The 13137-nt window shown below is 43.8% G+C and overlaps 3 protein-coding genes across 3 annotated transcripts; 1 reads left to right on the plus strand and 2 right to left on the minus strand.

The window, feature by feature from the left end:
• Window positions 1–370: 370 nt before the first annotated feature.
• On the minus strand, window positions 371–3562 carry LOC119557215 (males-absent on the first protein). The gene has a single exon (XM_037869873.1). It carries the CDS (start codon window positions 3472–3474, stop codon window positions 988–990), a length of 2487 nt encoding a protein of 828 aa, XP_037725801.1. The 5' UTR covers window positions 3475–3562; the 3' UTR covers window positions 371–987.
• A 624-nt stretch (window positions 3563–4186) lies between these two features.
• Window positions 4187–7099, minus strand: LOC119557584 (ubiquitin carboxyl-terminal hydrolase 30 homolog). Its single transcript, XM_037870385.1, has 4 exons — window positions 6769–7099; window positions 5443–6710; window positions 4755–4954; window positions 4187–4687 (listed from the first exon to the last, which is right to left on the minus strand). Exons 1-4 carry the CDS (start codon window positions 6848–6850, stop codon window positions 4570–4572), a joined length of 1668 nt encoding a protein of 555 aa, XP_037726313.1. The 5' UTR covers window positions 6851–7099; the 3' UTR covers window positions 4187–4569.
• Window positions 7100–7627: 528 nt separating this feature from the next.
• Window positions 7628–12879, plus strand: LOC119557151 (T-complex protein 11-like protein 1). The gene is made up of 6 exons (XM_037869742.1): window positions 7628–7881; window positions 9275–9763; window positions 9828–10312; window positions 10378–10675; window positions 10735–10901; window positions 12130–12879. The coding sequence occupies exons 2-6, from the start codon at window positions 9495–9497 to the stop codon at window positions 12390–12392; spliced, it is 1482 nt and encodes a 493-aa protein (XP_037725670.1). The 5' UTR covers window positions 7628–7881; window positions 9275–9494; the 3' UTR covers window positions 12393–12879.
• Window positions 12880–13137: the final 258 nt, after the last annotated feature.

Genomic DNA, 13137 nt, shown 5'->3' on the forward strand with positions numbered 1-13137 from the left:
GTTCGCGATAGTGTCCAAGTTTTAAATTTAAAACCTACTTATAATCGTTATAATTATATATATTTTCTTTATTTCATTTTTTTTAAATTCATTTCTGTTGAAATATATTTTTGTCAGTTTCTTCTATACAATCCTTATCCAATATACAATTTCCTCTTGATTTTTATTTGATCAACATTAAGTAAGTTTATTTAAAATGTTTCAGATTATAAAAATAAACTTTTTGTTACTTCTATTAATATATATTCCTCCTTCTTCCTTTAATGTGACAATCCACCAATTTGAAGCAGAAATTAAGTCCAAAAGCTGCATGCTATTAGTTTCCTGAGTACTTTTTAGATCTCACAAACACTAAGTAATTTTATTGATATATTGTGAAAAAGTGGAATATATTCAAGTTTTCTACATTGAAACAATTTAAATTGGTTTCTAAAAACCGGAACGAACAAATATTTTTAAAGACAATTATGGTTTATTAATTTGTAAAGGTTTTTGCTTAAACATTTATTTGTAGCTTAAAATTTAAGCCTTAAATACATCAGAGTGTATACATCTGGTTCACACAATATGGGGCCTACGAGTTTCAACTTATTAGACTTATAAACTATGAAAAAAAATTGTAAACCAAATATTAGGTATTACATTGCTTCATGATTTTGAATATTTATATAGGTAGCCTCCCATTAAGCGCGCATAATAGCGGGAATAGCTCTGCTCGGTCTCTGCCGCAACACGTATAGTGTACAAAACAGCGGTCAGTACACGCACAAATGTAAAACATAATGACATAGTATTGTGCGTCGACCGCTGGTTAAGATGGTTCAGTTTTAGATATATGACTCTAATCGAGAAACATTATATCCTACAGTTTATACATTTGAAGGGGGACAAAAACAAATTATGGACTTAATCATCATCATCATCATCATCGTCGTCTATAACAATTATTTGCGATGACTGCAGGACGGGGTCCCGTGGTGCCGTATGCTAGCCGGAACTGCCCGGAGCTCTGGCGATTGCACTGGGCGGATTCCAGACGAGGTAATCGGTGTCGATGGTCAGCTTGGGCTGCTTGAACTGCGGCAGCTGGAGATGATCGTGTATGGTCTTGGCCGTAACGCAGATGACATTCTGACCCTTCCAGTACTTGATCATCTTCATGGACTGCAGCGTGTAGATGATGTCGTCGTGGGTGATGCCGCTCATATCGCTCAGCTCCTTGATGGTGATCTGCTCGGGGGCGCAGCGGTTCTTCATCAGATCCAACAGCGTATACGCCCAATAGCTGCGATAACTCAGCCTACCCAGGTCCGAAAGCGGCTTCTCCGGACTGCCAATGACGCCCTCCTTGCGCGACAACTCATAGCTAAAGGCGATCAGTAGCTTACCGAATCCCTTGCGCTGATGCGGCGGCAAGACAAGAATGCAGGCCACATTATTGTTGTCCAGCGACTTCTTTTCCTTGGAGAAATAGCCCACAATGTGGCTGCCCTCCTTGTCCGTCTCGCACAGGATGTAAAAGAAGAACGGATCCATGTCGAAGTACAAGACCTTGTGGTCCAGAAACAGCTTGGCCGTCAGACAGAGCAGCTGGCAGTACAGTGACTCCTCCTTGCCGTTCACCTCGTATATGGATATGTTACCCTTGCGGTAGATCTCCCTTCCGGGTGGTCGCCTCCGCTCGCAATCGTGCAGATGATAGGCGTAGCTCTCCCTAAACCGCATGTACTTCAGGCAGTATTCGCAAACATAGAGGATACGAGCCTTGCCATACTCCTCGGGAAAAGGACTAAAGTACCAGGTGTCAATCTCGTAGTTGCCAAACTGCAGCTTGTCGATGTACTTGATCTTGGTAATGGACTCGTGCTCCTTCTCCAGCGCCGCCTGCGAGGCAGTCAACTCCGCATGGCTCTTCTGCACGTGGTTAATCTCGTCATAGCGCCGCTTCTGGTAGCGCGTCATCTTGCGGTCGCTGTAGTCGTAGCGATTGTTCTCGCAATACGACAGATAGTAATCCTTGTTGCCCGCCCGCTTTTGTCGCTCGGAGGAGGCAGCTGCCGCTGCGGCGGCCTGTTGAGCCAGCATTTCCCTGCTGGTACTGGGCTGATCGGGGGCCATAGGTGGCGCCGGCAGCACGGTAATGCCACCCAAATCATCCGCATTGTCCGATATCCGATGCCGGCCCACCCAGCCATCCAGGCGGCGATTCAGGCCCACATAGTGGACATAGTACTCATCGGGACAGGCAGGGTTGTCCGTTGTGCGGGATTGCAGCACCTGGCCGCGGTGCACGGTGCCATCCTCGCGCCGAATGTAGTAGATCTTCTCGGGATTTTCGCTTATATCGATCTTCCGCATCATCGGATCTCCGCCCGTTGTGATCACCGTCTCCCTGGAGGTGCTGTCGTGCTCCATGGTCATTGCATCGTCCTCATCCTCCTCCTCCTCATCGTCGTCATCCTCGCTACTGCTCGTCTCGGTGCTGTCATCGGAAATGGCCTCCACATTGGCGCTGAGTACGGTCTGGATGGGCAGCACAACGGCGGGCGGTGGCATTTTGCGCTGGCGGGGATCACGGGGCGCCAGGCGGGTGGGCAGCCCGGGCACCTCTGGCATATAGCGGACGCGCATATACGTGGACAAACCAACGGGGGGTGGCTCCTCGCCATCGTCGGTGGGCGAGGCGGGCGTCTCGGGGACTTCTTCATCAGCAGGAGAAGGTGGTCGTAGGGCCGGCAGTTGCAGTCCCATGTGGGCTGCATTGTTGATACGCAGAGGAGCGGGTATGGTGACCACCTCGGTAATAATGGCCTTGGCGGGCGCATTGGGATCCATGGCGTAGTCGTTCATTGACCCACTGTCATAGGTATTGATGTCGGCCACGCAGATGACCGTATTGGAGGAGGGCTCATCCTCGGTGTCAATGTCTCGGTCGACCTCCACATCCTGCTCTTGCGCATGCAACTCATCCTGATCCTGATCCTGATGCGGATGCTGATGCTGAACCGGCTCCACTTCCATCTGCTCCACCTGGCTCTCTTCCTGCTGATGATGATGATGCTGCTGCTGCTGCTCTGGTTCTGGGGGCGCCTCCTCCGCCTCACTGATATCGTCGTAGCGGGAAGAGCTGGATGTACTGGTGGAACTGGTCGAAGTGCTGCTCGTCGGCGTGCTGTCCTCCGAAATGGGACTGATGTCGCGTGGTGGTCGCTTCGCCGGTGGCTCCGCCTCCGCGGTCACCTCCGTCTGGGCACCGCTGAGGTCCAGCGACTGGTCCGCCGACTGATCCGAGCCGCTGACATCCAGACTGGCGTTCAATTCGGCCGCCGCATCTTCGACCGGCGTCCTCGGAGGACCGCCCATTGTGTACACTTCGCTGGGCTCCTGTTCCGGCTCCTGCTCGTGCTCCTCCTCCGCCGGCCGCTCCTCCGCGTGGCCCGCGCTGGGCGTCTGTTCCAGCTCCGCGTCAGACATCCTTGCCCGCTCGATTCCTCCAATTGCCTCTGTTCCCCACTTTTTTCCGCAATTAAACGAAATTATACGCGTTGTCTATTGTTGCGTAGCGATGACACTCTTCAGCCGATTATTCGGCGTCTGTTATCGATATTTTAGGCGCGTTTTGAAATTCACTTTCTAGAGTTTTCTTCGAATTCAATTCCGTTTAATTAGCCCTTGTGATTAAAATGTTTATTTTTTAATTAATAGTATGAAAAAAAATGTAAAAATAATATTTTTGTTCCAAGTTTTATAATAAATATCATAAGTGTTTAGCTCTTGAGTAAATAAAGTAATACTTAACATTTTAAATTGAAATCTTTTAGATTTCTTTTTTTTTTAATAACTAGAAATGTTTTAATTATTGACTTATAATCTTGTATTTGTATTATTTATTAAATTAGTTTAAAATATATTGTTATTATATTTGCCACCCTGCTTGCAACTATTTTAATTTAAGAAATATCTTTTTTTCGAAACTAATTCAAAATGTTTGACTTATAATCCTGAATTTTTTATTTTATACGAAATATCTACCTATCCTTGCATTTCACCTTTTAAATATTTTTCATTTACCCCTAAAACTTCAATTTTATACATTTATACCCTTCGACCAAAACAAATAAATATAAAGTACATAGTTTCCAAATTTTTATTGAACATCTATCCTACAGAAATAACGCGCAAACAATTACTGGTAGTTTATGTGTGTATATTGCTAAATACAGACAGCTAAAAGCACGGTACGAATTTGGAATTCTTAAAAAATCTTAAATGCATCGATAACAAATGAAGAGTCGAGTTCTCTGTGTGGTGAGGGTGATGCAGATTTCAATTCGCAATATGCTGAAAATATGCATTATTGAGAGACCATTACATAAACCCGGCGAGTATAGATCAGATCGTGGGTTCCCGTACATATATAGGTTATATATATATCTATATAAATGTGACGCGTGTTCTTGCTATGGCCACTGTTCGAAAATAAGGATTTGGATTTGGATTTCCATCACATTGCAGTGTTGACTAGGATGATCCCGATGATCCCAAGATGCGAGCTCTTTGGCTGGCTGACTAGCGCATGTTAAGCTGTCTTTGCTGGCCGCGATCGTAGAAAAGCAGATAGGCCGGCACGCTCAGCACCTCATCGATGCTCACCTCGCGCACAATCGTATCGGAAGTGTAGAACCACCTGGGGGACAGGGATAAGCATCAGGATTATAATTATCGCTTAATACATGGTATAGTGGGCATCCTACCGGTGGGCATTCCGCAGGGAGCCCCGCCTGTAGGTCACAAAGTGACCGCTGTTCGCCTCGCCCGAGTGCACTACCACGGCCAGCAGGCGGTACAGATTCTTGGGGAACATCGTGCCGAAGCCCTCGCCGCCACCCACTCCATTGTTCATCGGCAGGCTGGAGGAATAGAGCGACATCGTGGAGCCCCAGGGAGTGCCAGCCTGAAAAAATATAGAAATTTATCATAATCTTGTTGAATAACTCGTTTGAAAGTCCTTTTCTGCCAGAACTTATAACTCAAAATGTATTATACTTTAGTTATTATTTTAAGTGTAGCTAAAATATTATCTTTATGATAGTAAAACAGAAAATACAAACAGAGTAATTATAACAGATGACGCAAACTGTAATAACCTTTAAAGAAATACAAAATATGTAATATGCCTTACATAACCAAATTTTAAAAATACTTCACTTAAATTCCTTTAAAAATACGTCATATTTACACAATTTAGAAAAGGAAAGAGCTACATTTCCTGATGGATAAATGCTTTTAAATCTAATAGGACAAAGACTTTACTAGCTTTTTGGAATACACAATATCTAAAGTTACCAACTAAACTTAGTTTTGCTGCCCAAATCCTAAGCACACCCGCTGATTTTAACTAGCAAAGGACTTGATTACAAGTCACATGTGATTAAGGCTCACCTGGCTGTTGAGATGCGGCTGAACGAAGCTGTAAGGCGCCATGGAAAGGCTCTCGGGGAAGTGCACATAGTCCTGTCGCTTGCACACCTGCCCAGTTGGCAGCCACACCGTCCTCGCCACATGGATGCACAGGCAAGCCGGCAGCTTGGCGAACGTAACCGACTTGGTGTGCGTGGTCGTCTCATTGCAGGAGTCGCACTTGACATCGCTCAGATCCTCCGAGGTGATATAATCGCTGAGCAAGTGGCCCAGACTCAAGCCAGTCCTGCGCTGCGGCGGCAGATTCAAGGTGATGCTATCGAACTTATCGTAGCGCACCGCCGACTTGGAGCCGCAGCCATTGCAGACGATCTGTGCGCCCATGGCGCCCTGAAACGGATGCGCCACCTGGCTGGGCATCATGTTTGACCAGATGGACACACGGCCGGGTCCGCGATGCAGGCGCTCCAGCGAACGACACGAACTCGACACGCGGCGATTGAGGCCCTCCTCCTGTTGGGGATGTGGAAGCCGCGGCCGTGACAAACGCTCACCACCCAATGTGGGCGTGGCCAGGGACTCCAGCTCACTGGCCAGCGGGAAGCCAAAGGGTGTACCCGGCGAAACGGCATCCAGGAGTGATCCCAGGCGATCGTTGCCCTCGCGTTCGCAAACGGAGGCCGGCGAATCCGGTGTGTGAGCCTCGGAACGCACTAATCGCTGCAAACTGGTGCTCTCATCGTACTCCATATTAAGGAAATCGGTGAGCATGGCACTCGAGGGTCTGTTCGGTTGGTCCCCGATCCTCTGGCTGGCTCCCAGACCTGCTGCCATTGAGCTAATCGGTCGAAAGCCTCCCACCGGAGTGGCTGTGCCCGCAAAGCTGCTGGTCTCGTCGTTATCCGTGGGCAGAGCATCCGATAGACAGCCCACGGGATGCGGGCGTATGGCCTCCTCCTCCAGGGAGGACAATAGAACGTGAAACAGCTCATGGGCGTCGTGCTCCTCCTGGGGAATGACCCAACCGAGGGCATTTAGTGCACGCAGAACGGCGCCCGGGGAATGGGGATCGCCGCGCAAGGTGGCATGGGTTCCGTTGACCACCTCCAGGGTGTTTAGCATCGAGGTGATCAGGCTCTTGCGATCCGGCGAGGCATTGTTGTACAACTGCAGCCAGGCGATGAACTGGGGACAGGCGGCCATCGCCTGGAGCAGGGTGTTGAGGAAACAGGTGCGCCCAAAGTTGTGGAGCCCGGCGATTTGACCGCGTCGTTGGCGCAACCGGGAGCCTGCAAGTGTTTGGTTTATCAGGGATATCGCTGGGATACACCATATAGCTGGACTCACCCGAGGGACACCAAAAAACGAAGGCTCCCACCACGGCGGCCACCGTCACTCCGGCTGCCATCAGAATCTTCTCGCTCTCCATCGCTTTCCAGTTGGGTTTTCCGCTGCCAGAGACCTACAGCCTAGATGCCCAATGTCCGGGACCTTCTGATCCCGCTGCGATCACTCACAGATCACCAATTATACCTGAAAAATTTTGACTTGACCGAAAAAAATTGTTGTGTCTGTGGCTGTGTTGTAAAGCGCTTCAATTGTTAACAACACTGCGAGCGGCCATTACGCAACACTGGGGCGCCGTTATCGTTATCGTTGGGGCAAGCAAATAATCGATGTTTTCAAACTGCACTTGAATTGTTTTAAAATGACAGTTAATGCTGTGAAAATAAAAGTAATAATAAAACTGGGATTGATTTTAATTGATAGCTTAAGTTTTTGTGTTCGAATGTTTGTACAACTGTTTGTCATTGTAATAAAAAAATAAACAAATTGAAAAGAAATCATAGTTACTCCAAAAGTTGTTTTAAACTAAATTTCTCTAATAATCTAGATTTTTAGCTTCTAGTAAAACAAAATTTTTCTGTGTTTACTCAAAACTTTTAAAAATGTTAGTAATAATCCAATTAAATATGTTTGCCTGTATTCATTAAATTAGTTGTAAATACTGTTTGTTGTTTAAATTAAGTACATTATATCCAATAGGGTGAAGGTGAATCAAAACTAGAGCAATTGCACTTTCTAATTTTATAGATGGTTATTCTGTTCACCCGTTTTCACTTTAAGGCCCACTGTGCCGTGTATCGATAGCGACGCCAGTCTATCGACTTTCATGGCCTATCGAACAGCTGTTACTGGAAAGGGGGAAAAAGGGAAAAACAAAGCAGGCACAACAAACAAAGTTTTTAAATCGCATCGAAAATTAAACATTCGGAAATCGGTCGTCGTTCGTGACAGTTCGGTTGTGATAATTTGCAGAATGAAAATAATCCTTTTGTGGGCTTGAACTTAAAAGGGGTCGAAATTATTGCAAAATTTGAAAGTGATTGTGGAAGGTGAATCAGCTGGGGATATTCATAAAGAATCTGGAACCTTCTAGTTTCTGCTATTTCCTCTCAAGTAAGTAATGGAATCTTACGCGTTTTTTTTTACGCCCCCACTCCACCCACTTTGCAGTGTCCTTGTGTCCATTTCCCAATTTTCCATTTTTCCCAGCTGAGTTTTGCTGCGCAATTGAAAAGACACCAACAACAAAATAAATACACACACACACACACACACACATGCGTACTTAATCGCTTCTGTTTTCGTTGCTGCTTTATTGCGCTGTTTGTTTATGTCGCCCATTCGCTGTGTGGCCGTTGTGCAATTCGCTCCCATTTTCCACATTTAATTTTGGAAACTGTGCCACGCAGCTCGCCAAATTGCATATTCTAGATTTTTCGAGAAAATTCGAAAGTGTTACCTTTAATTTTTCTTTCAATTCTGTGGCGTTTTTTTTTTCTTTGTCTCCTTGTTCCACAACCACATGCGCACACTTCCAAACACACACTTGTTAGGTCTGTGTGTGTGTGTGTGTGCGAGTCACGTTTAACGGTTTTCTTCCGTGTGCTCGTGTGTTTACAGTGGTCAATGCCTAACAATTAAAAATCAATTTTGGCCATGAAATATGTAAAGATAGAATTTGATTTTGAAACATTGGTTTTTATAATGATCTAAAAATAATATTTTTAATTTTACCATCCCTGGAAGGTTGAAGGTTGAAAAATAAGATGCGTTTTTATAAATATTGGTATATTTTATTAATTTTACGATTCTTTTATATTTATAAGAAACACTTTGAAATTAAAAGTCATAGGTTCAGTATTGATGCTTACAAACCTTAAACAAAACTTAATTTCATACAAATTATATTTTGGGTGTCAAAATGTGTTAAAATTTTTGTTTTAGAACAATGTTGTTAGCTTGAATACAGCGCATAAGTTAAAATATTAATATTTTTTAATACGGCTCCAATTTAAAGTCAAATTAGGTCGTTATTTCCATGATTTCTTTTCTAGAGTTTTCAAAAAGAATTATGTATGTGAATTTTGAATGTGGCAGACTTTTCAATATTTTGAAATGATATTTTCTATTTTTATTTCCAAAATTGAAATATGTACATAATATTTCCCTTTTGTTAAAGCATTGCCATATTTATTTATGCCTGAATATAATATTATCCATTTTGATTTTTTTAAATATTAAATGACACTCTACATTTTCTTAAGTAACAAATACATTTTAAAACGGAGAATCCTACGGCAGCCAAAAAAAAATCTTTGAAAAATATAAAATTTTGGTTTAATTGTTATATTTTAATAGCGACATTGAAATATATGAATATCAGAATTATTCAGAACTTAAAAATATATATATTGATCTCAATATTCCTTTACTATATCCTTAAAAAACATGTATAATATTAACTTGTACTCGACATTCACTGTATTCGAAACCCTCTTTTTCCCAGGCGAACTGACCCCGAGCGGAGCTTCTGCGACGACCTCGAACAAAGAACAAAGAAAGCGCGACTGCAGTTTCCACTGCCATATTGCCATAAAGCCATATATAACTGGCTCTAACCGGTGGCAACCAAATTCGCATTTGGTCAAAACCAGTTGCTGCTGCAGCAGCTGCCTAACGTCGCACTTCCGCTAGACAAAACAGACAACAAAGAGCTGGGATTGGATATGGATGCCCAGGAGAACAGGAACGGACAGACGGGTCCTTCAGCCGGCCAGGATGAGCTGGAGGAGCGGCGGATGCGGACGGACAGCGAGAGTTCCGTGGAGAGCATGACGCGCTTTGTGCTGCCCAGCTTGGATGGCACTCCGCCGAAGATCGTGACCCTGGACGAGGTGTCCAGCATGTTCAAGAACCTGCGGAACATGGAGCTGGCCCACGAGATAGCCCTCAATCCGGAGTTCAAGCTGCAGAAGTACGAGCCGCCATCGGATAGGTGAGATTGCAAGCAGATGAAAATTGGGAGTTCCATCTTAAATATACCCATTTTATCTCTACAGCTTGGAGGGCGCCATTAAGAAGATGGTGCACAAGGCCTTCTGGGATCTGCTGCGCCAGCAACTGGACCGCCAGCCTCCGTCATATGACCAGGCCATCCGTCTGCTGGCCGAGATCAAGGAGTGTTTCCCCCAGCTCCTGTCGCCCAACAACGAACGCGCCTTGGCCCACATCAACGAGGTGCTCGATGACTCCGTCATCCGCCAGCAGGCCGAAAAGGGCACCCTGGACTTCAAGTCGTATGCCAGCTTTGTAATCAACATCCTCTCGCGATCTTGTTCTCCGGCCCGCGACGAAGCGGTGGCCGCCCTGCGGGAGATCGACGATGTGGTGGACACCTTCCGCAGCATCCTCGAGCTGATGACCCTGATGAAGCTGGATATGGCCAACTTTATGCTGGCACTGGCGCGCACCGAGATCGCTGCCAATTCAGTGCAGTACGAGAAGGAGAAGTTCAGCAAGTACTTGCGGGAGTTCCATGGAAATGGTGTGTTTAGTTTAGAGCCTCTCATGGGAAGCCTAGTAACTTGTATCTGTTCTATACAATTTCAGCTGGCTTTCCGGCCACCGAGGACTGGCTGCAGCGTCATCGCTCCAGCAGCAACGATGAGACCATCTACAATGCCTATATGCAGCTGATCCACTATCCGGCGGACAAGGAGTTCCCGGAACTGCTGCGCATCGACAAGGAGCGTTTCGCCGGCCTCTGTTTGCGTGCCCAGCGCTTGATCCTGTGCGCCTCGCTCATCTCGATTGCCCAGAGCACTCCCATCATTTCGCAGCGTCGCGAGAATCGCATCAAGCTGGCCCAGCAGCTGGACATCATTGTGCAGGATGTCAAGAACCAGGAGTGGGTTTCCATATCCCTTTAAACCAAGCACGGCTTTAAGTTATGTTTTTTTTTTGCAGCCAAGTAGCCACTGCCATCGAAAGTTGCTACGAGCAGATTCGTTCGTTCGTGAACAAGGCCCTGGAGCAGGAGAATATGCCGATGATGAGCGAGGCTGACCAGGAGGCACTCAAGAACCAGGTGCTCAAGCTGGCCAACAAGGCCTCTCCGGTGCCCAGTTTAATGGGTGAGTTGGTTTCTCCTTACTGGGTCCTATTTTTATCAAGTGATGCAGAAATTTAATGATTCTAGTGGGTGTTTTAGAAATTTCTTTCTAAGCGTACCTATTTGGCTTGGTTTTAATCTGTGGTGAACTGGAAAATAGATTTTATATAGTGATCATTACTCGTGCTAGCAACAGATTTATATTTAGATAATAAATTATCAAGCGATTTCAATTTTAAGGGTTTCCAGTGTGTATTTTAAAAAATACTTTTTTTAGCTTGAATATTTGGTTTAAAACTATACTGTTTTGAAAAGATCGGATTTCTTGAATTATAAATAGTGTTTTAAAATGATTATTACTCTTGCTAGTAACAGATTTATATATAGATAATAAATTATCAAGCGATTCCAATTTAAAAGGATTCTAGAGTGTATTTTAGAAAAACCTTTCTTAGCTTGAATATTTAGTTTGAAACTAAACTGTTTTAAAAAGTACCGATTTCTTCGATAAGAAATAGTGTTGTAAAATGATTATTTCTCGTGCTAGTAACAGATTTATATATAGAGATAATAAATTATCAAGCGATTCCAATTTTAAGGAATTCTAGTGTGTATTTTAGAAAAGCCTTTCTTAACTTAAATATTTGGTTTAGAACTAAACAGTTTTGAAAAACTTCAGATTTCATCGATTAGAAATAGGTTCTTATAGTTATTATTACTTGTGCTAGTAACAGATTTATGTATATAGATAATAATTCATCAAATGGGTTATTTCCTTTAAATTTCCTTAGAGTGGTTATTGTTTTTGGAGATAAATTTAAATACCTACAACAAATGTAATTTTTATAGTGATTATCATTTATATTACTAGTACAAAATTGATATAGCAAATAAATTATAGTGGTTCAATTTTTTATGATTATAGTGGGGTGTATTAGAAATTTAGTACTAATTTTTGGTGCAAAATTTAGGTTTCGACGACTAGAAAATGGGTTTTTATAGTAAATATTAATTTTGCCAATATACGATTTATATTGGTAATAAATTATCAAGTGATTCTTTTTTTAAAAGATCCTAGTGGGTGTACTAAAAATTCCTTTCTTAGTGTGCTTAGTTGTTTTACTATCAAACTGTTGCGAAAATTCAAGTAATAACAATAAGAAATGGAATTTTTATAGTGACTATAACCGACTTAGATAGATCAACTTAAGTTGTATTTCCCTAATAACTACTTTGTTTATTTTTTGCAGCCAAGCGTTTGGATGGCTATGTCCGGGTGACACTCCGCTCCAACGGAAGCATTCCGCCGCCGCCTGCTGGATTCGTTGACTTTCAGGAAGAGCTGGTTGCATTTATTGCCTCGTTCCGTCGCCTTGTGTCCTACAACCATGCCGTTTTCGGGGAGCACTTCCACAAGATCCTTAACAAGGCCCTAAGCGAGGAGGAGACCGAGTCCACTGCTCCAACGGGCAGTGGAATAACCGCTGGCCAGGCTCAGACTGCCAAACCTTAGGCCGAAGGGAGATGATTTGTCTTAGGCAATACATAACTATTTAGCATACAACACTCAGACACACCTGTTACAAACGATCGGAGGATGGAAAAGATCTGATGTTGAGGCAATTGGAGCGGCGAAAGGCATCTCCCTGGACAAGGAAGCGATCAGATAGATTCTACGTTTCTCCCAATTTCACCAATGATTTTTCATGTGACGTGACACTTGCGTAGAAATCCTAACGCACACCCGTAACCACCAAGTAGAACCCACACTCATCCCTAAAGCGCAGTCTGGCAAACAAATTGGGATCCGTGGGGCGTCTGTGATAAACACGAATATTCAAGATAGAATCCTTTTGTGGGGCTTACGAATGCGAACTCGATTGTGTGTGCTCCTCATCTCACTGTGACCAGTTACAGTTCCGGTCATCGACTAATCACATTTCTAACCCTCTACATCCTTACTTACAATAAATACATAGATTATATTATACGTGTGCATCTTAACCCCTGGAATAATCCTATTTTTAGACACATGTATTCTTTATTGAATTTTGTTTAAAGGTTCTATTGATCAATGGTGAATCCACTGCGTGAATCGTGCAATTTGCAGAAGGACACATATGTCTGTGCGTGCATAAATGTATATCTTTATCTAGTTTACTGATATTCTAAATATATAAAATTAAACTGATTTTGATTAAATGTTCTTTATTTGTCTGTAAGGCATGGAATGTGTATTTGTATTAGGACTGAAAAAA

This window comes from Drosophila subpulchrella, chromosome X (assembly GCF_014743375.2).
Source record: "Drosophila subpulchrella strain 33 F10 #4 breed RU33 chromosome X, RU_Dsub_v1.1 Primary Assembly, whole genome shotgun sequence".
Lineage (NCBI taxonomy): Eukaryota > Metazoa > Arthropoda > Insecta > Diptera > Drosophilidae > Drosophila > Drosophila subpulchrella.

Excerpts from the sequence above, each read along its gene's own strand:
- LOC119557215 (XM_037869873.1), bottom strand. The coding sequence starts at position 3,474 with ATGTCTGACGCGGAGCTGGAACAGACGCCCAGCGCGGGCCACGCGGAG.
- LOC119557584 (XM_037870385.1), bottom strand. The coding sequence starts at position 6,850 with ATGGAGAGCGAGAAGATTCTGATGGCAGCCGGAGTGACGGTGGCCGCC. Across the intron at positions 4,955-5,442 it reads AGCCGCATCTCAACAGCCAG|GCTGGCACTCCCTGGGGCTC; the intron begins GTGAGCCTTAAT and ends ATATTTTTTCAG. Across the intron at positions 4,688-4,754 it reads TCCCTGCGGAATGCCCACCG|GTGGTTCTACACTTCCGATA; the intron begins GTAGGATGCCCA and ends CCTGTCCCCCAG.
- LOC119557151 (XM_037869742.1), top strand. The coding sequence starts at position 9,495 with ATGGATGCCCAGGAGAACAGGAACGGACAGACGGGTCCTTCAGCCGGC. Across the intron at positions 10,676-10,734 it reads CAGGATGTCAAGAACCAGGA|CCAAGTAGCCACTGCCATCG; the intron begins GTGGGTTTCCAT and ends TTTTTTTTGCAG. Across the intron at positions 10,902-12,129 it reads TCCGGTGCCCAGTTTAATGG|CCAAGCGTTTGGATGGCTAT; the intron begins GTGAGTTGGTTT and ends TATTTTTTGCAG.